At 36.6% G+C, this 23624-nt stretch overlaps 1 protein-coding gene across 4 annotated transcripts in view; it reads left to right on the top strand.

The window, feature by feature from the left end:
* LOC128202680 (5'-3' exoribonuclease 1-like) overlaps positions 1 to 23624 on the top strand; it is a 73765-nt gene that overhangs the window by 11719 nt on the left and 38422 nt on the right. For all 4 annotated transcript variants that reach the window (XM_052903726.1, XM_052903725.1, XM_052903728.1 and 1 more), the window contains exons 2-18: positions 710 to 841; positions 1280 to 1380; positions 5126 to 5223; positions 11518 to 11627; positions 11871 to 11981; positions 12178 to 12272; positions 12679 to 12938; positions 13726 to 13793; positions 14213 to 14335; positions 14596 to 14716; positions 15369 to 15477; positions 16134 to 16223; positions 17644 to 17800; positions 18099 to 18218; positions 18689 to 18858; positions 22832 to 22958; positions 23241 to 23437. In XM_052903726.1, the coding sequence (XP_052759686.1) occupies positions 710 to 841; positions 1280 to 1380; positions 5126 to 5223; positions 11518 to 11627; positions 11871 to 11981; positions 12178 to 12272; positions 12679 to 12938; positions 13726 to 13793; positions 14213 to 14335; positions 14596 to 14716; positions 15369 to 15477; positions 16134 to 16223; positions 17644 to 17800; positions 18099 to 18218; positions 18689 to 18858; positions 22832 to 22958; positions 23241 to 23437 (2189 nt within the window). The remainder of the gene's footprint in view (positions 1 to 709; positions 842 to 1279; positions 1381 to 5125; positions 5224 to 11517; positions 11628 to 11870; positions 11982 to 12177; positions 12273 to 12678; positions 12939 to 13725; positions 13794 to 14212; positions 14336 to 14595; positions 14717 to 15368; positions 15478 to 16133; positions 16224 to 17643; positions 17801 to 18098; positions 18219 to 18688; positions 18859 to 22831; positions 22959 to 23240; positions 23438 to 23624) is intronic.

Raw genomic sequence — 23624 nt, forward strand, 5'->3', positions numbered from 1 at the left:
AAACCAAAAGGCATCGAGTTAAGATATTTGGCATTGTTTATTGGTAATACAGGATTTAAACTTTCGCTCAGGTGAGCGATTTAGAGTCAATCTAGCCTTCTGGTTATTGTATCTTAATTAAACATATACAACAGTTATATATCCAGCCATGTATGATCGAATTATTGCCCTTGAAACAGTGGTCTTAATTTAAGGGAGATAACTTTTACAGATAGTTGTGTATTAGTGTAGTGTTTGTCTTCCTTTGCCCTTTGAAACATATGGTTCACGTGAATTGCGGGTTCAGTAAATTGACTGTTACTAATATGTTCATACTTTGGATATGAACTCCTGTCGCTGACACATAATTAAATGCTTTATCCAGCTAATCTGTTAACTACACCTTTTGTTGTCACATGTTGAACATACAATGTTTTCAGCTAAACCAAATAGAAACCCTTCAAAGTGATCAGAGCTATGCCAGTAGAGCAAAAGCCCACATTGCACCTTTGTTGTGATAATTTGGTTGAAAAAAGGGTAATTTTCTTCGCGTTCTTTGATTTTATTTGGCATTTTATTTGGCATTTTCTGAAAAATTATTTAGTGTGTGCAGAATGAAACATCAACTTGGTCAGGCCTATTACTTAATCTTGATGGGGCCTTATAGTTATGTTATTGCTTTTAATAACATGTTTGCATTTTATACACATGTCTATGCTATTGACTTTAGCTTCCTGAGTTTGACAATCTATATCTGGATATGAATGGCATCATTCACGTTTGCTCCCATCCCGAAGATAACAACCCTCACTTTCGCATCACTAAGGAGAAAATCTTCGCCGCTATCACGTACTACCTTGAGGTAAGTTTGCTATAGCTAGTGGGTTTTTAAATTAGCTTGACTATTTTTTCGAAGGATATAAGGTGAAATCTTTTGATAACATTTCTGTTGGTGTCGTTGACGGGGTCGTGCACGAGCAAAATATATACCTTAGCTATTACCCAATCACCGTTAAAATATTCAAATGCAACCTGGTATACATATTGAAAGAGACAAAATGCACGTATAGAGCAAGACTCATAACTCTGTGTAGTAAAAACAACAACAAAAAACAAAGTATTTTGTCATTGCATTTAGAGCAGAAACCTTATCTGAATGTGATTAGTATGTGTTTGTATCCACTTGCAACTATCTACATTTTCAAACATGACAGCAATGTTACTGACAGCATTTCTGTATTAACTTGGTGTCCATTTATATTAAATTTGACTGGTTCACACTTATGTTGACTGGTTCTAGTTTCTGTTCCGAATGATCAAGCCACAGAAGGTGTGTTTCATCGCGGTGGATGGTGTCGCTCCAAAGGCCAAGATGAATCATCAGCGGGGAAACAGTTTTAGGTGAGCTTGGATGTACATGTATACATAATTATGCACATTATAAAGTATTAATTTTTATATTTGATATTTTAATAAAGCGTATTTAATAGATTGTTGGAAAATAGTATTCTTGAGTCCAGAACTTATTTCACAGAAAAAGTAGAAGCTTCAATGTGACAGTCACGATCGGCTCAGCAAACACTATGTTTTTTGTTGTTGTATTTAACTTTTAAATATAAGATCTATTAAAGAGCAATAGAGATGATTTTACATCACATTTAAGCATATTACCATTGATAAGACATTGGCGATTGCAAGCCTTCTGGAAACAGCTTACGGATGATATGAATCACTCCTGAGTAAGTCTCCTGGGCATAAACCAACTATATGTCCATTATGAGAGGCAATGAGTAAGTACCCCAGGTGGGAATCCCCTTTTTCCTTTCTCGGGGCATTTTAGGACCTGCTTTGAGGCCAAAAAAATAGTAATTGACAGCCAATCATTACGATTTCAATTTTCATGATAATTTTGTACGATGAAAAGACAAACTGTTAGCATTCTTTTCACGTATATTGACCAGAATCAAAACAAAAGCTAAATGATATCAAGATTGATGCTCCCTCTGAAATAGATAGTGTTGTCACCTCTGCACCTAGCAATTTAAACGAATAGCCGAAATATTGTTTGTTTTTAGTTTTAATATATATATATTTTTTATTCACCTTTTAAATACTTTCACCTTCTTCAGCTCAACTCTTTATTGATGAAATTCATGATGAAATTAATAATACTTCTGAATGAAATTTGCATAATATATATATATATATATATATGGCAGCCATCTCCAAAGGCCTGAGGAAGCCATCCCTAATGTTGAGGGACATCCATCTCTAATGTCCAAAGGCAGCCATCTTTTATGTCCAGAAACAGCTATCTCTAATGTCCAAAGGCAGCCATCTCTATTGTCAAGAGACATCCATCTCTAATGTCCGGAGACAGTCATCTCTAATGTCCAGAGGCAGCCATCTCTAATTTCCAGATGCATCCTTCTCTAAACCAGAGGCAGCCATCTCTAATTACCGGAGGCAGCCATCTGTAATGTCCAGATTCAGCCACCTCTAAAGTCCATGGGCAGCCATCTCTAATGTCCAAATGCAGCTATCTCTGATGTCCAGAGACAACCATATCTAATGTCCAGAGGTAGCAATCTTTAATTACCGGAGGCTGCCATCTCTAATGTTCAGATGCAGCCATCCCTAATTACCGGAGGCAGCTATCTCTAATGTCCAGATGCAGCCATCTCTTAAGTTCAGAGGCAGCCATCTCTAATATCCGAAGGCAGCCATCTCTTCTTACCGGAGGCAGCCATCTATAATGATCCAAAGCAGCCATCTCTTAAGTCCATGTGCAGCCATCTCTTAAGTTCAGAGGCAGACATCTCTAATGTCCAGAGGCAGCCATCTCTTAAGTCCAGAGGCAGCCATCTCTAATGAACGGAGGCAGCCATCTCTTATGTCTATAAGCAGCCATCTCTGAAGTTCAGTGCAGCCATCTCTAAAGTTCAGAGGCAGCCATCTCTTATGTCCATTGGCAGCCATCTCTAATTATCGGAGGCAGCCATCTCTAATTACCGGAGGCAGCCATCTCTAATTACCAGAGGCAGCCATCTCTAAAGTTCAGTGGCAGCTATCTCTAATGTCCAGAGGCAGCCATCTCTTATGTCCAGAGACAGCCATCTCAAAAGTCCATGGGCAGCCATCCCTAATGTCCAGATGCATCCATTTGTAATGTCAAGATGCAGCCATCTCTAATGTCCAGATGCAGCCCTCTCTTATGTCCAGATGCAGCTATCTCTAACATTCAGATGCAGCCATCTCTTATGCCCAGAGGCAGCCATCTCTTATTATCGGAGGCAGCCATCTCTAAAGTTCAGAGGCAGCCATCTTTAACGTCCATGGGCTGCCATCTCTAAAGTCCAGAGGCAGCCATCTATAATACCGGAGGCAGCCATCTCTAATGTCCAGATGCATATATCTCTAATGTCCAGAAGCAGCCATCTCTAAAGTCAATGGGCAGCCATCTCTAATGTCCAGAGGAAGTCACCTCTACTGTCCTGAGGCAGCGATCTCTAATGTCTAGAAGCAGCCATCTCCAAAGACTTGATAAATGCCCCGCCCCCTTCCTTCTCGTGTTGGGGACAAGTAGATTTCTTCCAGATTCCCATACATAATCCTGCATGCATGAGCGAAATTAAAATACAGTTGTAATGTATTGTATTGCAATCATTAACAATAAAAAGTAGGGATGGCAACGAGTATCCGAGTACTCGATCAACGTCCGAGTACTCGAGTACCAAATCACTACTCGAGTAATCGGATTTTTTTTTAAATCTATAAAAATCACCAAATACACGATTTACAGACAAAATATCAGATCTGGTTAGTTGCCAAGAGGACAATTTACGGTCCCTCTAATCCCCGCTGTGTACACAATTGACCTCAATCAATTAGTTGACAGTTGTTGCAAACTGTCAACAAAGGACCCCTATTTCAAATTAGCACTGATGTCAATTTGCGAAGTTTTGATAGCTGTACTTTTACCTACACAATTCTATTGTATACCAATTTGAGACCTTCCACCAAACAATGGACACTAACGAGCGAAAAGTATGGACCGTTACGAGAATTGATTACTTAATGGGCGTATTTTAACTATTTTTGCAATGATTATCACAATTGATTGGTTGATATTTTAAATCAAGAATTATGAATATTAATGAGGTAAACAAGAATTACACAGTACGAAAAACTATCATTTAAATAAATAAATTGTAGAGTAAACATCTCAACAACTGAACTTCGTTCACTATTTATATGTATGCTATTAATTTTCGTTCATTGTAATTCTGATTGCTGTTCATTTCTGCAGTGCATACTTGTATAAAATGAAACGAATACGACAAATTAAAAGCCTGAAACAACATTAGTTTTCTTTTTATATCATTTTTTGTTAAAATAGTAAAAATACGTAATGAAAGATTACTTTAAAGGTGAAAATGACCAATAATACGACCAACGCACAATATACGTCATTAACGATACATGTATACACAATCTTGTCTTTGCGAACACATATTCATTTTTTCCGAGTAATCGAGTACCCGAGTACTCGATCGAACGATCGTCCGAGTACTCGAGTATTAATTTTACTACTCGTTGCCATCCCTAATAAAAAGGTCGAGTTTTAATTCCATATGATGGAAGTTAAGTAGTGGTACAAATGTCCGTCTTTCTGATGATTTCATTTGACGGAAAGCTCTGTCTGCCTATCATCGATGGTCTTGTGAGCCCCAAAAGGGAAAAAGGTTCTCTTGTTGTTTTTTAGAAAAGACACCAGATCAGTTATTCAGTAAACATGTTAAGTCATTTCCTCATCATATTCTTAATTTAAGTATCACACTGGTCATTAGATATTATTACTTGATAACTTCTGAATACTTTATTTTTTTTAACTTAAATGAAAATACTCTCTTATATTAAAACATGTTCACACATCTTTAAACATGACATTACAATGTATATATTATTTTTAAAAGTTAGGAAACTACTTCAGACGTTTTATGAATACTTGCTTAGTACTTGTGTCTATTGAAAAAAATGACTTTGAAGTGAATCAATTTTATTTTACAACAGCTTATAGCTGATTTCAAGATTATGCTACAAGTGTAATCTAGATATAACCCCCAGCTGTCCATGTTTATACCAGGAAAGCACGGGAAGCTGAAGAACTAGAGAAGCGTGCACGGGAAAAGGGCGAGGTCCTGCCGACGGAGAAACGCTTTAATCCCAGCTGTATAAAACCAGGTACGACATATAGTTTGTGGGAGTTAATCCCATAACGTACGAAGTAAAATATAGTCGGTTATGTTATAGATCCTGGACCCATTACCCAAGTTATTGTGAATATATAGAATAATACATGTCCTTATATGACCAAATGGCCATTTTGGGAGGAGACCGACCTTGTTCCATATTCACTAACGTCTTATGTATGTTCATGTATGTATGTATTTCCTTAGACCTTGCTGTCAAGGATAACCCGTGGAAGTGCAAGCACTTATTACCAACGGGGTCCTTTGTTTCTGCTGAAGGGACAGCCTGCTGAGGAGACAGAGGTGGGATACAAGGAAGTCCGGGTGCGATACTCTAGCTCTTTTTCGAAGAGACCCCTTAGTTCTTTTACGTGCTCGATGTAAAGCACCGATACATGGAGTACAACTTTCCTGGGTTAAACCAGTACTTTAAAAGGCGAGCGCAAGGCAAGGGGGCTACTTTTACAAACTTTTAACGACTTTTGGTATGGCGCGGCCAGGGATCGAACCTACGTAGGCAGACGCTTAACCACTAGGCCACGATGAAGATAAATGAGGTTGAGTTTGAGATTTGAGACTCAAAACTTCAAATCTTTATTTCAACGTACACTTTTAACTACAAACGCAATAATGCTAAAACTGGCTTGATATATGTTGCCAATACAAAGTTTTACAATTATATAATAAGTTCAATTATTTTACAAACACTAATTCCACTTAAAATTTACTTTATTATGGTTGCACTTCTTTTAACAAAAAAAACATACAGCATACCTCAGGAATTGACATACATGATCTCATAACAGGTTTTATATCATTCGATAAAGACAGTAAATAAAAACCGAACACGTAATTATGTTTAAATATAATAGAAATCGTGTGGCCGCAGAAAACATAACTGCTAGGGTTATGCATAAAGCATCAGGAAGTCTGTTAAAATTCCAATCAGCCGAAATAAGGGCAAATAACTCATATTGAGTGTTCATTACCCATGACAATTTATACACAATTCACTATAGCCCCAACCGCAGCTACCAGTTGGCAACAAACATAATTGCGAAAATGAAATTGCATTAAATTGTTATTGCATGATATAATATATATAGTGAAGCTTGTCCTACTCTCAGCTAGCTGAATTAGCCACAGCAAATTCCCCAAACAATTCACCTACTCTTGAAATTATTATTAGACCTGGGATCGTAAGTAATTTACCCCTTAATTTGAATATTTCAAAATGGCATCCAACAGACAATCCAAATAAAACTTATGTCCTAGTACTTCGATTTTAGATGAACACCATCAGCACGATATAAACTGTCGGCGGTCTAAATGTCACAACCACCAGTAACAATGGTCTTTAACTATTTACACGCTTACGTTTCTCGTCTATAGCCTTATTATTGCACGCACTGATCCACACACGACTCAGTAAAATGTTAACCAATACATAGACGGCAGATGGGAACGCAGTACTCACGTAATTTAACTCTTTCTAAGACGTTTTTGAAACTAAATATTAAATTTGACTCTACATCTTTACCTCCAAGATGGTAGCGGGGTACTCAACAGAACGTCCGTCTCAAAGGTACGGCAAAGTTCCTGCCATCCAAGGCCCAGCACCACGCGCCAAGCTATTTAATTGGGTGTGTTTCAATTCAGTTATCCTGTGTCCAGACAAGAATAGGTTTATAATTTTTAGCTTTTGTAGCTTTTTGCATAAATTTAGATTGAACATAAAAGAATAATTTCTTAGTGATCATAAGGGCCGTATGCACGATACTTTCCTGTTCCCATCAATAAAATTACGAATATATCTCATATTGGGTTGAGAGCGAATACTAATGTAACGTTTAAGACAGCCACTATAAAGATTGCGTGGAACAGATACGCCTGATATTCGTTATAACTTGCAGTATTTAAGACAGAACAAATAGCTATCATTATCGTCTTTGACACAGGCACGCGGCTGTTATTCGAAGGTCTATCCCGCCGGCAACCTTTCAATAACTTATGTATAAGGAATGACGTTTGAAAAACGAACCAACCCTGAAATTCATTAAATTAATTTACTCCTGCTATGTATGCGGCAATAATATTTGAAGCTTAGTCAATTTCGAAGCAATAAGCAATGAATAATACCATATGATGTTCACTTGCCGGCCAACATTTCTATCATGTGTACATAGTGCAAATAGAATGAAAAGCACGTTATCTAGTCGCATAAATTAACTGGTTACATAATATAGCATTTAGTTCACCAATAATAGAAATGATTACATTTTTCATAAGCAAACCATCCTTAACAGCATTTACAGCACATTGCCATGACAATGTTCCTCTCTTTGGGGTTCGTGTTGTTACATTTATGGCGATTGTTTGGACGCCCAATATGCAAGTCGTGAATAATTTGTTACGAGGATGGCAAACTCGTATAAAGTATTTAGTTTTGACATTGAATATATCACCGCCAGCATGTAAAAACGCCCCATAGAGCATATTTTATCAAAATTTGTTGTTTTTTGCAAAAGAACAAAGTACAATATCTGTATGTTCTAAAAATACCAATTATAATGAAATGCAAAAGTTTTTTATGCCAAATTTCAATATCAAAGAACATCACCATAACGATTCTTGGAACATTTAAAAAAAAAAACGAACACAGTAATCATTTGCGAGTTTAATGTCATTTAATTATTGGTTATAAATTGAAACTATAACTGAATATTCACAATATAAGAACACGGTGTAATGTTGATGTTACCATAGCAACGAGGAGTGCTTTTTAGAATGAAAATATCGCCCGCTTATTTTTCAACATTTTTTTGATAAATTTTCTTTAAGATTTTTCTGATATTTGATAAAACACATTGAATGATCTCCCAAAGTGATATAACCTAAATAAATGTTGCATACCCATTTGATATAAAAACAGTCCCTAAATGTTTAATGAAGTATCCTGAACAACGCCTTTGCTTATTGAAGTGTGTTTCAGCAACATTAAATTATCAATATTCAATGAATATGTGTGCATAAACGATGTAACATTTATACCGTTAGAATCTGTATTTTTATAAAAACAACAACACAATAACATTTAACCAACAACAACACGCATAAAAATGTCCACGTATTCAGTAATGACAGACGCTTGGCACTTTTCCTCAGAAAACGGACATGTTGTGTCCTTGTTCTTCGCCCGCATGTACTTTCGCACGTGAGTTGCCAAGTATGCTTGGCGCTCGTGGCTTAAACCAGCAGCTGCGATCTATTTCGCAGTCCATTACCACCGCGGAATACACAAAAGCTTGTCTCCTCGCTGTCATTTACTTTCTTAAAAAATGACCCGAGGCGACTCAGAGGTGAAACGGAACTGCTGATATGGCCGTATTCCCTATATAGCACGAAACTGTTGACTAAGAAATGTCATCCATTCGAACCTCGAGGTCCCGTCATGTTTCTTGTTAAGGACAGCCTCATTTGTCATTGAAAAAGATGCAACGTTTTCTGGAAATGATTAAAAATAATAACTCGCCACATTCACGATTTAATTTCAATTTTTTTGTTCAATCATTTGATTTAAATATACAAGTTTAATCAGTTTGTTGTTGTTGAATAATGATAGATCTTTGCAACTAACCTAGGTCGCTCAAGGTTTCACTGTCCGTTATGTCCTTTTCACTCACTGTGGTTTATTATTCACGTCTCCCATTAAGTTGAACTTGTCATGGCTAGCTCCTCCTTATCCAGGAGCAATACATAAAAAGCTATTCCGGCCTCAAGAAGTTTACCAGCTCGATGTTGTAGACTGTCCAAAGTAGGCTGGAAACTTGTCGCGGTATGCGTTCATGCGTTTGGGACCGTTGCCGAAACCTTTCGTGCTATAAGCGTGAAAACGCATCACAAATTGAATTTTTCCACTAACATGCTTTCAGACAATATTTGAACATCAGCCTCATTATCACAATTTAACCGTATACTTGTATTTATGAGCTTATCCTCCCAAACGGAAATTGCAACTAAAATTGGAAAAAGTGCGAGCAATGTGATGTTCTTGGTCAAACCAGTCTAGTGCCAAAATACTGGCTACCATTTTTATTGAAAATATATCACAAAACCTAAGCATCCGTCCCAAGCGCTGTCAGAAAATAACTCTAGATCCTTGTTAGACACCCAAAGTATATCGTGAAAGACAGACACACAGTCTTGAGACCGAAAGAAATCCAAGCACATCAAAATCGCTCTTAATGTTGTTGTTTTTTTTGTTGTTGTTTTTTTTGAAAGCACAAAAGGTTTTTTCTATGATATCACCGATCTTTCTCGAGGTATTCTATCCGTCATATAATTGGAATTTAACTCTAAACCCAGAAAATAAAATTTCAGCGGGTCCTACAGTCTTGTCTTCCGGAATTGTACACGGATATAAGCGATAACATCCTGAAAAAGTCTCAACAATAGAACATAGTTTTGTTCTGCCCTTTCCCCCTTAGGAAATGATTGTGACTAAGCAAATCGTCAAGGCAATTAATAAATTCACCTGATGTCATTCGATTCATGACCCTGTACTCCAAAAATATAACTTTAAAACAAAACAAAAGTACTATAACTGATGGATGCGGCAAAAAAGAAATACTTTAAAAATAGTGTTCCTTTTGCCTAAAGTCAAGCAGTTCAAAATCATCTGACCTAAGCAGCAACAGTCTGAAAACATTTTTACTGTCAATTTTGAACAATTTGCAATTTTTCCCAGTCGTTGTATCATGTGCACTGCCTCACCAATACCCTTGTGTATTGAGCTGGTGTCAAGTAGGATCAAGTAGGATCAATGAAACCGTTAATCGACTCCTTCGCCGGAAAAGATTGATGATGGGTCATCTGAAATTTGTTGCCATATAGCTATATTAGTCCATCAAAATGCCTGGCAACCGTGAAGTTTCCGTATTTATTTTTGGGGTTTCAATATTTCGCTGAGCTAACGCTGATCCTAAATGTCTAACATTGTGTAATGACCTGTGACCTAAATTGTGCAGGGGAAACCCCTTAATAAAACCACTCAATATAGTGTCTAATTTTACTGCATCACACTCTTGTGCATTAAATTGAAGCTTGCTTATATCAATGGGTGTTGGCGCTAAATTCATCTTATGGAGGTTTTGGAGTTTGGAGGTTTCTTATATTACTGGCAGACACGTCGGAAAAAGGGTCTGCCTCGGCAACGAAATGAATTTTGCCGGCCTTTAGGGGTAACAATTCTAGACGTTCGGTTGCCTGTCTTGAATGGCTGATCTCCCATTGGCAATTTACCTCTAGCTGCTACCCCCACACCACATGTATGGCTTAAGCAGCAGATTAGCCATCTTTAACTGCCACTATAAAAATCATGACCTGTGTATTTCTGAGCAGCAAAATGTTGGCATGGCTGAGTGGTTAGGTCTGTACTTCGCGTGCAACGCCACCAGAGTCGCCGTGTTGATGTGCGCCCATGAAGCAGGGTGGAATCCCAGTCGCAGACGAAACTGTTTATTGTACACCCTTCAGGTCAACCCCTTCTTTGTTTATCGCACTTTCGCTTATATTGAACATGTAATGTAACAGTTTGTGGGTCCTGTCATGTAATTTAGCGAGATAAATGGTATATGATTAAAGCATCAGTCCGTTTTTCAATGCTCGTTATTTTCCCCTACATTCACGGGGCTTTGTTTCCAGCTGACCTGCCGAGTTTAAATAAAAATACTCCCGGTCATGAAATCATGCAGTTCACTCGAACTCATCAAAATCAAAGCCAGATTTACATATTCCCATTCTCTCATGTGAGCCCAAATCATCATCGCTAACTCTGATCACGGAGACTCCGTCACGGAGATGAACTTCTGGTTGTCAGAAACACATAAAAATACTGACATAATCCAATGAAAACATATTTTGTTTGAACAATTAACTATACATCAAAGATGATTAATATGACATTTAAGAATTTGTTTTCCTTAGTCAGAGTCTCAAACTCAGACTTCAGACGTTAGTGAATATGGCAACGGAGTACTGGATCCTTTTTTTACAAATTATAGTGATATTTTTCATTTTATACAAAAACATTAATAGCTCAAAAATCATAATTCAATCATGATGTATTTTATATTGAAGTCTGTTTTATGTCACTAGAAAGTTGAATTTGAGACTGGCAGATAGACAATTATTTATTACTTAAAAGTCGCTTATGGAATAAAAAAATGTACAACGATGACATGATATGTTATGATTATCAAACTAATAAATTCCCTCTAACATGCAGGTACAGAATTCATGGTTCAACTACAGGAGCAGCTGAAATACTTTGTTGTGAAGAAAGTGAGCCAAGACCCGCTGTGGAAGGGTGTACGGGTCTATCTGTCCGGGCATGAGGTAGGCTGGGGCTTGCCTGTAGTTCAAAACGGAGCAAAGATTGTATACTATAAGTTAATCCTTTAGTAGAAAGCAGAACTGTTAATTGCCAATTTATGTTTATATAATGTATATTGGTTATATTGTGTGACTCTTGATTATAAAATTATAACCTTGTTCAAGGTAAAGTATTCTTCAATCTTTTACAACCTTACGGCCAACATATATAATCAGTCATATTGCTGTAATGGAATTGAATTTCAGACCCCAGGTGAGGGTGAACACAAGATCATGGACTTTATCCGGACGGAGAGGGCCGATCCCAACTACGACCCCAACACCCGACACTGCCTGTACGGGCTCGATGCTGATCTCGTGAGTACCGTAGTCTCTGTAAATTTTGGCGCCCCACGAGCCCCCACAGTATTGTGTTTCTGATAAAAATATGCCTGTCAACACATTAGTCCCTTTATATAGTGTATGTTACACTTATTGTGTTTCAGATAATGTCAGGCGTGGCAATGAACCTGCCCCCCTACCTGGATGTATATTACACTGTATTGTTTTTCAGATAATGTTAGGCCTGGCCACGCACGAGCCCCATTTTTCTCTGCTGAGAGAGGAGGTCCGTTTTGAAGGCAAGTCCAAGCAAAGATCTTCCAAAAGGTAAAGTGTTACAACTTCTTACTTACTCAACCCCGCACACAGGTATCAAATACAACAAAAACTATTTACAATAATGGTAAGGCAGATACAATTCAAGCCAGTGAAAATATTTCTCTACCCCTGATGATATTTGATATTTGGATCAACAAGTTGATGTAATAACAAGTGTGAAGTCTGTAGCATAACCATCCATAAATCTTCTTTAAAAGTTGTCTAGTAGTTTTCCCAGTTCTACCTCTCACCAAAGAGGTCCACGGACAATGTTCCCTCTGTCTAACAAAAAGGACACAAGTCCTCATGTCCATGCTCCTTTTAAACAGACTTAAGCTGGATTTAGTTCATACCAGCTTCCGATTTATACCTTTTTTCTCAATCATATTGACAATTTCTATTCTTCCTGTTTCAGACCTCAGACACCAGAGGAGACGACCTTTCAACTCCTGCATCTATCCCTGTTTCGCGAGTATCTCGACATTGAATTTTCCGACCTCAAGGGACGGTTGAAAGAATTTGAGTACAACCTTGAGAATGTGATAGACGATTGGGTTCTGATGGGCTTCCTGGTTGGGAACGATTTCATACCCCATCTTCCCAACCTCCACATTAACCAAGATGCCCTACCCCTCCTATGGAAGACATACATCGAGGTTTTACCAGAATGTGGCGGTAAGATGAAAGTGTTAGAGTATCTTCTGTTTCGTCTGTTTCATTGATGCTTTTAGTAACTGCAATAAACAAAAATTGGAAAGAAGTTGATTTTTTTTTATTTTATCAACTTTGTGTTTATTTTTTATTCTGACTAGTGGTTTTTCACCAAAAATTGTATCAAATAAACGGAAATAAGATTTTAAAATAAGACTTAGACGTACAAAAAACTTAATAGAAATAGGCCCCAGAACATTAATAAAGCTTTTAAACTATTTTTGTACTTTTAGGCATGTATAGCCTATATGACTTTTTAAAGGAATGCTGGAACAATTGAGGATAATTTTTCATTGCTTTTTCGAGTCTAAGAGTAAAATGCAATGCATAAACTTTAAGAATCTTTGGAACCTTTTTTAATTGTTAACCAATTGTTTATCATACATGTGTATTTGAATGAGTAGTAACTGCAAATACTTACTGTATTTGAGTTATACATGAGTGTGACGCGCAAGTGGTATAACTTGTGAGCGGAGTAGATGTACAAACTTTTTTGTGCAATATTTTCAAGGAGAGTGTTCAATAATTACCATGCATATAATTAAATATCCTTGTAATGTATTTGCATGCTTCTTATTGCACAGTAAGAGCTCTGCCTACTGTTTAACGTTCTGATATGACTTGGAATGAATGAATGAAGAAAGACAAAGAAAATGCTTTCTGACATGGTATAAGTGTTATAACATGTAGGATACCTATGGCTAGTACATACTAACAGTATGTTAGTAACACATGATTTAACCATTTTCAGGTTATATAAACAACGGAGGCAAATTGAACCTTGAGAGATTTGAAAAATACCTAACAGCTTTGTCAAAGGTGAGTTTTATACCCCTGTAGTGCCTGATAGCTTTGAGGGAGGTAAGTTTCAACACCAGTGGTTTCTTGTTATATAATGTAACAGGGCAATCAATAGTTTCTTGACTTGACCTTGGTGTTTAAACAATACTGGTATTTTATTACAGAATAAAGAAACAAAGTCCTTCTATTTAAATTATTAATATAAAATGGATATTTCAGTAAAACGAAAAATGCAATGATAACATGTAATATTGTTATTAATAATGATTATTAAGTTGTTTTTTTTGACATGCGAAAGCTCTAACTGCTGATGAATCACCATCATATGAGTTCATTTTATTCAGTTTAGATAATACACTGACCAAGGGCTTTATATCTTAATTTTTTTATATAGATTACTTGAGATTTGTCTTTTCCTTCAAATTGATATATTTCAGTTTGACTTTGAAACATTATCCGAACAAGCTGGAGACATTAAGCGGTTTCAAGGGAAGAAAGCAGGGGCCAGTGCCGAGCAGTCCGAGGTTTTATCAGCGGCCAGGAAACTTGGCAAAAACCAGGTACACAATAATCATGAACATAACAGGGGCTTGAAAGGGTTCAAGCTTCTTAGTGACAATGACAATTTAAGATGTGTTGTGTAAGATGACCTCCAGCTCAGGTTTAAAATAGATATGCCAAGAATTTTTATTTATTAAAAAATATTGCAATTAATCGTGAATGAGGGGAAAAAGTGTCCTCAGTTAAATTGGTGAGTAAAAGGAACTTTTCTTGTTACAATCTAACTGAAATATGTTTTCAACATATTTTCATATTGCAGCAAAAGTCTGTGGAACGTCTTCATGCAGGGAACCAGTTTGCCCTGAATACTTTGAATAGGGAGGAAGTGAAGGATGAGGAGCTGGGAAACGAACTCATACCAAGGCTCGATGATTATTCAGGTATGTTTGTTAGGAACCAAACTTGGCCCTTTTTTGAAAAAGAAAATTACAATACTGCGTTATTGTTTGCTTCTTTGAGCAAAATATATCATCTTGGCTAAAACTCAAACATCATTGAAGGTATTTGAATTCTATTTGGTAGACATGTTGCCACTGACAACACACACATATGTTATATACCCATTAAATTTTCATTTAAATATTGCATAATTTAAACTGAAATTACGGATTATCATATTGGATATAATTTTTTGTTGTTACATTCCATATCACTGTAGCCTGGTGTGCAAGTGTAGATCTTTCTGCACTAAATTATTACAGTTAACAAATAGGATGTTACCCATCAATTTAAAATGCATTTGAAAGAATATTATTGTTATTTTTTTAAAATACTTTTAAAGCTTGAAATATAAATAATACTAAGCAAGTCCGTTGATCTATTTGATTGTATCAGTTCTTGTTGCTTGTGTTCAGATGCATTGCAAATGCATGTCAAAGTATGGTGCTGTCATGCGGTAAATATAATTTATTTTTTCTAAAGTCGACAGATTTGATCAAAGTCAATAATACTTTTGTTGTCATGGCAACTATACATCCAGACTACCTAATAAAAGTCCCTGAACAATCCTTGTACATGTACATGGTTTTCCAGAAGACCAAGACACTGAAGATTACTCAGAGGAGGACATCTTGGATGATGAGTTCCGGCGCCACAAACGCCACTATTACATGACCAAACTGGAGTATAAGAACGTCACGCCGTAAGTATAAGGAGTTTGGGGGGGAGGGAGATGGTTTTATATCCCGGCACCCCAAACGCCACTATTACTAGATGAAACTTGGGTATGAGAGAGTCATGCTGTAGGTATAAGGGGAGATGAGAAAGCTTGATTTGGGTAACATATGATATTAATGTTTAAAAGGCATACGCAATGGAGGAGGACCTTACGGAGAAGGAATAAAGTGGGTCCTGCTCTCAAACCTTTGTTTTCATTATGTATTGACACCTTAACATTTTATTGACATCACTTGCAATATTACCTTTCTGAACTTGTAAATGTGTGTGTATTTTCCAGTGGGGTAATACATGTCCAGTCTGAAGGTTATGTAAGGGGAATACGGTGGATAGTATTCCTACATATCAATCTCTATCTACACCTTTAAGGCTTACAGATATTTCCTTTCTTACTTGTTTCCATGCTGAAGAACTGTGTTGTTGGGTATTTTCCAATGAAGTACTGAAGGCTATGTACACATGGTATATTGTGGATCCTATTCCCAAAAATATGCCTTGCTGAAGTACTGTATTGTTGTGTAATTTCCAGTGAGGTACTGAAGGCTATGTACAGGGTATATCATGGATCCTATTCCCAAAAGTATGCCTTGCTGATGTACTATATTGTTGTGTATTTTCCAGTGAGGTACTGCGTGACCAGGCTGAAGGCTATGTGAGGGGAATACAGTGGATCCTGCTCTACTACTATCAAGGGGTCCAATCTTGGAGCTGGTAAGCAACTTTGTATCTTGTTTTTTTTTGTAGTATTTTCTTTGAAATAAGACTCTCATTGCATGCACATGTTCTGGTAAGACTTGAGTACCGGTAATAAAAAGTAATTTATCGCGAATTGTAATGTAGGGATCAGTGCTTTTAGTTGATGTCTTATAATCTAATGCATCATAGTGCCACTGTTTTTTAGACTTTGAAGGGAATGTTGGCTGGCCCTTTGATAATAGAAAAATGGTGTCGTTTTAGCAAAAAGGTAAATAATTATACTAACATGATCCATATAATGCTCAACTTTTATTCTACAAACCTAATATTCATGAATGGCACTATATTGCTACAATGCTAAATGTAAAGAGGTCAATGCTCCTAGAAAAACACACTTTTTTAAGGAGTATTATTTTACCTGGGCAAGGGAAATATATATACTTCTTCAGGAGTGGAATGGTCGGAATTTCATCCTCAAAAAGGACCAAAAAAACACTGAATGCTTCTTTGAATTTCTTATCCAGTTACAATGACTTTTAATAGGAAAATAAATGGCTTTTCAGTCTCACAAATTCGAAGATGTTCCAAGGTCCTAGTTCCCCCCACACTGCATGATGTACACAAGCAGTAGAAATAATGTGAATGACAGTGATTTTACCTTGGACATTTATGCTGCTGATATCATTTGATCGCATGAATTTATAATGATACATATTGGACAGGGCTTTTTCTGTCCTTTTTGGGAAAAAGACCGACAAATAAATTGAGAAAATTTGAGTTTTAAATTAACTAGTTTCCGAAAAAATGTTATTCGCTTGGTATGCATCAAGGTTTTGGAATGTCCAGTGATATTCTTGTTGTTGTTGTTGTTTTTTGGGGGGATGTCCTTGATACTGTATTGGACAATCTTACACAGATAGTTTGGATTGGGATTTTTTTTTGTCCAACTAAGACAAATATCTTATATTTGGCTTTGGGAATTGGTCCTTTACAGTCAGATCCATGCAGGGCTTTTTCTGCCCATTTTGGGAAGAAGTCCCTAGACATTTTGGGAAAATTTGCATCGCAAAATATGCCTAAATTTTGAAATTTTACAGTTAGAAGTTTTTTTGTTTTTGTTTTTTACTTTTGATTGTGATTTTTTTCTGAAGATTGGGAAAAATATCATATACTTTGCTTTGGAAATTGGTCCGATAGTTGGACCCGTGGGTAATTTAGAAAAAAGCCCTGCCATGGGAGCTGTAGTAACAGCTCTGTTGGATGTGTGTTGACATCTAGGTTTTACACCCACCACTATTCATCGTACATGAGTAATGTAGAATATTTGTGCACACATGGATTTAAGGTTTCACCTTGGAACAACCTTCATGGCGCCTATATGATTTTATTTTGTAATTTTATGACAGAATGATACTGAATTCCTGTTTCAATACAGGTTTTACCCACACCACTACGCGCCCTACATGAGCGACGTGAAGGACTTTGTAAACATGGATTTGACCTTTGACATTGGCACACCCTTCAATCCATTTGAGCAGCTGATGGCCGTGTTGCCTGTCGCTAGTAAAGAACTGTTGCCTGTACCTTACCAGGTAGGTGTATAGTGAAGTTTTTGCTTTTGCATCTTTGTTTTCATTATCATTAAAACATAAATTGCTGATCAAATTAATAGTAAATTATGTAATTTGGTAGACATGTTCACAATGGATATAGTATGGGTATCAAGTCCTGTATAAAGCTCAATCTGATTGTATTTAGACGCATTTCAGATAATTGTGGATTAAGACCCAACAATTATCACCGAAAAAGCATTGCCAGTGCTTTTATTTGATACTCAGCATTGGGTTTACAACTTTAACATGAGAATATTTTATTATTTTACCATCTCAGAACTTGATGACTAACGCCACATCGCCAGTGATCGAGTTCTATCCGCTGGACTTTGAGACGGATCTGAACGGTAAACAAAAGGACTGGGAGGCTGTTGTGCTCATAACCTTCATCGATGAGGTATGAGGCATTTAACCATTGTTCCTTGTACCAAGGAAATGATACAGATCCCACTTACAGGTGCTGGGGCACGTTTAATTATAAGTCTTATTTCCAAATAGTAATGAAATACCTAAGAAATGTTATAGATCACACTTACATGTTTAATTTAAGATCTTTGTCGTAATTAGTAATAAAATTTACTTGTATAATATTTTTGATATTTTTCTAAATATTTGGCTCATTTGAACTTTAACACATCCAGTATTTAAGTTGAAAACAAAGTGAAGGAAGAATGAATTTTAAACTACATGTTGACATCTGTTATGCTCCTAATAGTATAATAAAAGTTTTTTGAGGTTACAACTATTCAGAAACTTGAATGAAACTGACCACTGGGCTATTTCTAGGCACTGAACACTTAACAGCTACATTTAAGGTAGGTTAAAGTCTGGTTTGTAGTTTTCAACAAATTGAGACTTTTTTCCCAGCGCCGACTGCTGGAGGCAATACGGTCCGTGTGTGATCTGCTCACCCCAGATGAAAAGGCCCGTAACAGTCATGGGCCACATCTGCTGTATGAATATGTAGAGGAGCCCGGAGAACCCTATCCCTCCATACTGCCCGAAGCGTTCCCTGATATAGCTATCAACCACGCCAGGTAACGACATCAAGTAGTGTATTTTTCATGGATACAGTATTAGTTACATGGGCAACTCATGCCAGTAAGCATTGTCTTGTACATTCAGTAAGCATTGTCTTGTACATTCAGTAAGCATTGTGTTGTACATTCTGTAAGCATTGTCTAGTACATTCAGTAAGCATTGTCTTTTACATTCAGTAAGCATTGTCTTGTACATTCAGTAAGCATTGCCTAGTACATTCAGTAAGCTTTGTCTTGTACATTCAGTAAGCATCTTCTCGTAAATTCAGTAAGCATTGTCTTGTACATTCAGTAAGCGTTGTCTTGTACATTCAGTAAGCATTGTCTTGTACATTCTGTAAGCATTGTGTAGTACATTCAGTAAGCATTGTCTTGTACATTCAGTTAGCATTGTCTTGTATATTCAGTAAGCATTGTCTAGTACATTCAGTAAACTTTGTCTTGTACATTCAGTAAGCATCGTCTAGTACCTTTAGTAAGCATTGTCTTGTACATTCAGTAAGCATTGTCTAGTACATTCAGTAAGCTTTGTCTTGTACATTCAGTAAGCATTGTCTTGTACATTCAGTAAGCTTTGTCTTGTACATTCAGTAAGCATTGTCTTGTACATTCTGTAAGCATTGTCTTGTACATTCAGTAAGCTTTGTCTTGTACATTCAGTAAGCATTGTCTTGTACATTATGTAAGCATTGTCTTGTTGATTCAGTAAGCATTGTCTTGTACATGCAGTAAGCATTGTCTAGTACATTCAGTAAGCATTGTTTAGTATATTCAGTAAGCATTGTCTTGAATATTCAGTAAGCATTGTCTAGTACATTCAGTAAGCATTGTCTTGTACATTCAGTAAGCATTGTCTTGTACATTAAGTAAGCATTGTCTTGTACATTCAGTAAGCATTCTCTTGTACATTCTGTAATCATTGTCTAGTACATTCAGTAAGCATTGTCTTGTACATTCAGTAAGCTTTGTCTTGTACATTCAGTAAGCTTTGTCTTGTACATTCTGTAAGCATTGTCTAGTATATTTAGTAAGCATTGTAAGCTTTGTCTTGTACATTCAGTAAGCATTGTCTTGTACATTCAGTAAGGATTGTCTTGTACATTCAGTAAGCATTGTCTTGTACATTCAGTAAGCATTGTCTTGTATATTGTAAAATAGCTAGTTAGCATTGTCTTGTACATTGTAACATAGCCAGTAAGTGTTGTCTTTTACATTCTGTCATAGCCTGTAAGCGTTTTCTTATACATTGTTACATAGCCAGTTAGCATTGTCTTTTACATTGTTACATAGCCAGTTAGCATTATCTTGTACATTGTTACATAGCCAGTAAGCATTGTCTTATACATTGTTACATAGCCAGTAAGCATGGTCTTATACATTGTTGCATAGCCAGGAAGCATTGTCTTATACATTGTTACATATCCAGTTAGCATTGTCTTATACATTGTTATATATCCAGTTAGCATTGTCTTATACATTGTTACTAATCAAGTTAGCATTGTCTTGTACATTGTTACATAGCCAGTTAGCATTGTCTTATACATTGTTACATAGCCAGTTAGCATTGTCTTATACATTGTTACATAGCCAGTTAGCATTATCTTATACATTGTTACATAGCCAGTTAGCAATATCTTACACATTGTTTCGTAGCCAGTTAGCATTATCTTATACATTATTTCATAGCCAGTTAGCATTGTCTTGTACATTGTTACATAGCAAGTTAGCATTGTCTTAAACATTGTAACATACCCAGTAAGCATTGTCTTATACATTGTTACATAGCCAGTTAGCATTGTCTTATACATTGTTACATAGCCAGTTAGCATTTCCTTATACATTGTTACATAGCCAGTTAGCATTTCCTTATACATTGTTACATAACCAGTTAGCATTGTGTTATACATTGTTACATAACCAGTTAGCATTTCCTTATACATTGTTACATAGCCAGTTAGCATTTCCTTATACATTGTTACATAACCAGTTAGCATTGTGTTATACATTGTTACATAACCAGTTAGCATTATCTCATACATTGTAACATAGCCAGTAAGCATTGTCTTGTACATTGTTACATAGCCAGTAAGCATTGTCTTGTACATTGTTACACAGCCAGTTAGCATTGTCTTGTACATTGTTACATAGCCAGTTAGCATTGTTTTGTACATTGTTACATAGCCAGTTAGCATTGTCTCATACATTGTTACATAGCCAGTAAGCATTGCCTTGTACATTGTTACACAGCCAGTTAGCATTGTCTTGTACATTGTTACATAGCCAGTAAGCATTGTCTTGTACATTGTTACATAGCCAGTTAGCATTGTGTTATACATTGTTACATAACCAGTTAGCATTATCTCATACATTGTAACATAGCCAGTAAGCATTGTCTTGTACATTGTTACATAGCCAGTAAGCATTGTCTTGTACATTGTTACATAGCCAGTTAGCATTGTCTTGTACATTGTTACATAGCCAGTTAGCATTGTTTTGTACATTGTTACATAGCCAGTTAGCATTGTGTTATACATTGTTACATAACCAGTTAGCATTGTCTCATACATTGTTACATAGCCAGTAAGCATTGTCTTGTACATTATTACATAGCCAGTAAGCATTGTCTTGTACATTGTTACATAGCCAGTTAGCATTGTCTTGTACATTGTTACATAGCCAGTTAGCATTGTCTTGTACATTGTTACATAGCCAGTTAGCATTGTCTCATACATTGTTACATAGCCAGTTAGCATTGTCTCATACATTGTTACATAGCCAGTTAGCATTGTCTTGTACATTGTTACATAGCAAGTTAGCATTGTCTCAAACATTGTTACATAGCCAGTTAGCATTGTCTCATACATTGTTACATAGCCAGTAAGCATTGTCTTGTACATTATTACATAGCCAGTTAGCATTGTCTTGTACATTGTTACATAGCCAGTTAGCATTGTCTTGTACATTGTTACATAGCCAGTTAGCATTGTCTCATACATTGTTACATAGCCAGTTAGCCCTGTCTTGTACATTGTTACATAGCTAGTAAGCATTGTCTTGTACATTGTTACATAGCCAGTTAGCATTGTTTTGTACATTGTTACATAGCCAGTTAGCATTGTTTTGTACATTGTTACATAGCCAGTTAGCATTGTGTTATACATTGTTACGTAACCAGTTAGCATTGTCTCATACATTGTTACATAGCCAGTAAGCATTGTCTTGTACATTATTACATAGCCAGTAAGCATTGTCTTGTACATTGTTACATAGCCAGTTAGCATTGTGTTATACATTGTTACATAACCAGTTAGCATTATCTCATACATTGTAACATAGCCAGTAAGCATTGTCTTGTACATTGTTACATAGCCAGTAAGCATTGTCTTGTACATTGTTACATAGCCAGTTAGCATTGTCTTGTACATTGTTACATAGCCAGTTAGCATTGTTTTGTACATTGTTACATAGCCAGTTAGCATTGTGTTATACATTGTTACATAACCAGTTAGCATTGTCTCATACATTGTTACATAGCCAGTAAGCATTGTCTTGTACATTATTACATAGCCAGTAAGCATTGTCTTGTACATTGTTACATAGCCAGTTAGCATTGTCTTGTACATTGTTACATAGCCAGTTAGCATTGTCTTGTACATTGTTACATAGCCAGTTAGCATTGTCTCATACATTGTTACATAGCCAGTTAGCATTGTCTCATACATTGTTACATAGCCAGTTAGCATTGTCTTGTACATTGTTACATAGCCAGTAAGCATTGTCTTGTACATTGTTACATAGCCAGTTAGCATTATCTTGTACATTATTACATAGCCAGTTAGCCCTGTCTTGTACATTGTAACATAGCCAGTAAGCCCTGTCTTGTACATTGCAACATAGCCAGTTTGCACTTTCTGGTACATGTTGTGCTTTACATAGCTGATATGCAGTATCTTTTCTGCAATGTTTCCAGGTTAACCAAGGTGCATCAAGATGACCACCATATTGACCCTGCCCGGCTCAAGATGGGCATACTGCCCGGGGCCAGGCTGGACGTGTTTTTCCCAGGATTCCCAACACTAAGACATATACCACATAGGGTAAGTATGTCTTCAAAATACATCACTGTAAGAGAATTGGCAGCTATGGCTTTTCAGGTATCATTTTAGACAAATACAAATTGTTCACGTTTTTTTAGCTGTACGAAAAACAGGGCTTTATATAGTTTTACCTGAAGCGTATGTGCTGAAGTCATCCAGTATGTTGTCTTATTCATTACTTTAGAACCCTTTCAGATCAGGTGAGTGCTATAGGGCCATCTTGACCCTCGTGTTTAAATGGTTGTTTATATGTCATATGTTTATGACAAATGTTTCTTACAGGCCGAGTTGAGCAAAGAAGGTGTGAAAGTGTTCCAAGCCAACAGCCGAGGCTTCAACACAATGTTACATATCAAGGCCTCAGAATCAGTGCCGTCGATTGACCAGATTGCCCAGGAATATCTGGGTCGTGAGATTTATGTCAGCTGGCCGCACCTGTATGAGGCTAAAGTTGTGGCCGTCTGTGACGACAAATACAGGTACAGTGTTGACCAAAATACTGTGGTCCATAGTAGACATGTCTGAAATGTATTATATTTCTTTCAATTGACCATTTAATATTAAATGTAATTAAGTAAGAGAGAATCATTATAATTGTAATAAGCGACATGACTCCAAACCACTGATATAAATACCCTTAACTGTTAAACCATTGAAGAAATGTTC

Source organism: Mya arenaria, chromosome 9 (assembly GCF_026914265.1).
Source record: "Mya arenaria isolate MELC-2E11 chromosome 9, ASM2691426v1".
NCBI lineage: Eukaryota > Metazoa > Mollusca > Bivalvia > Myida > Myidae > Mya > Mya arenaria.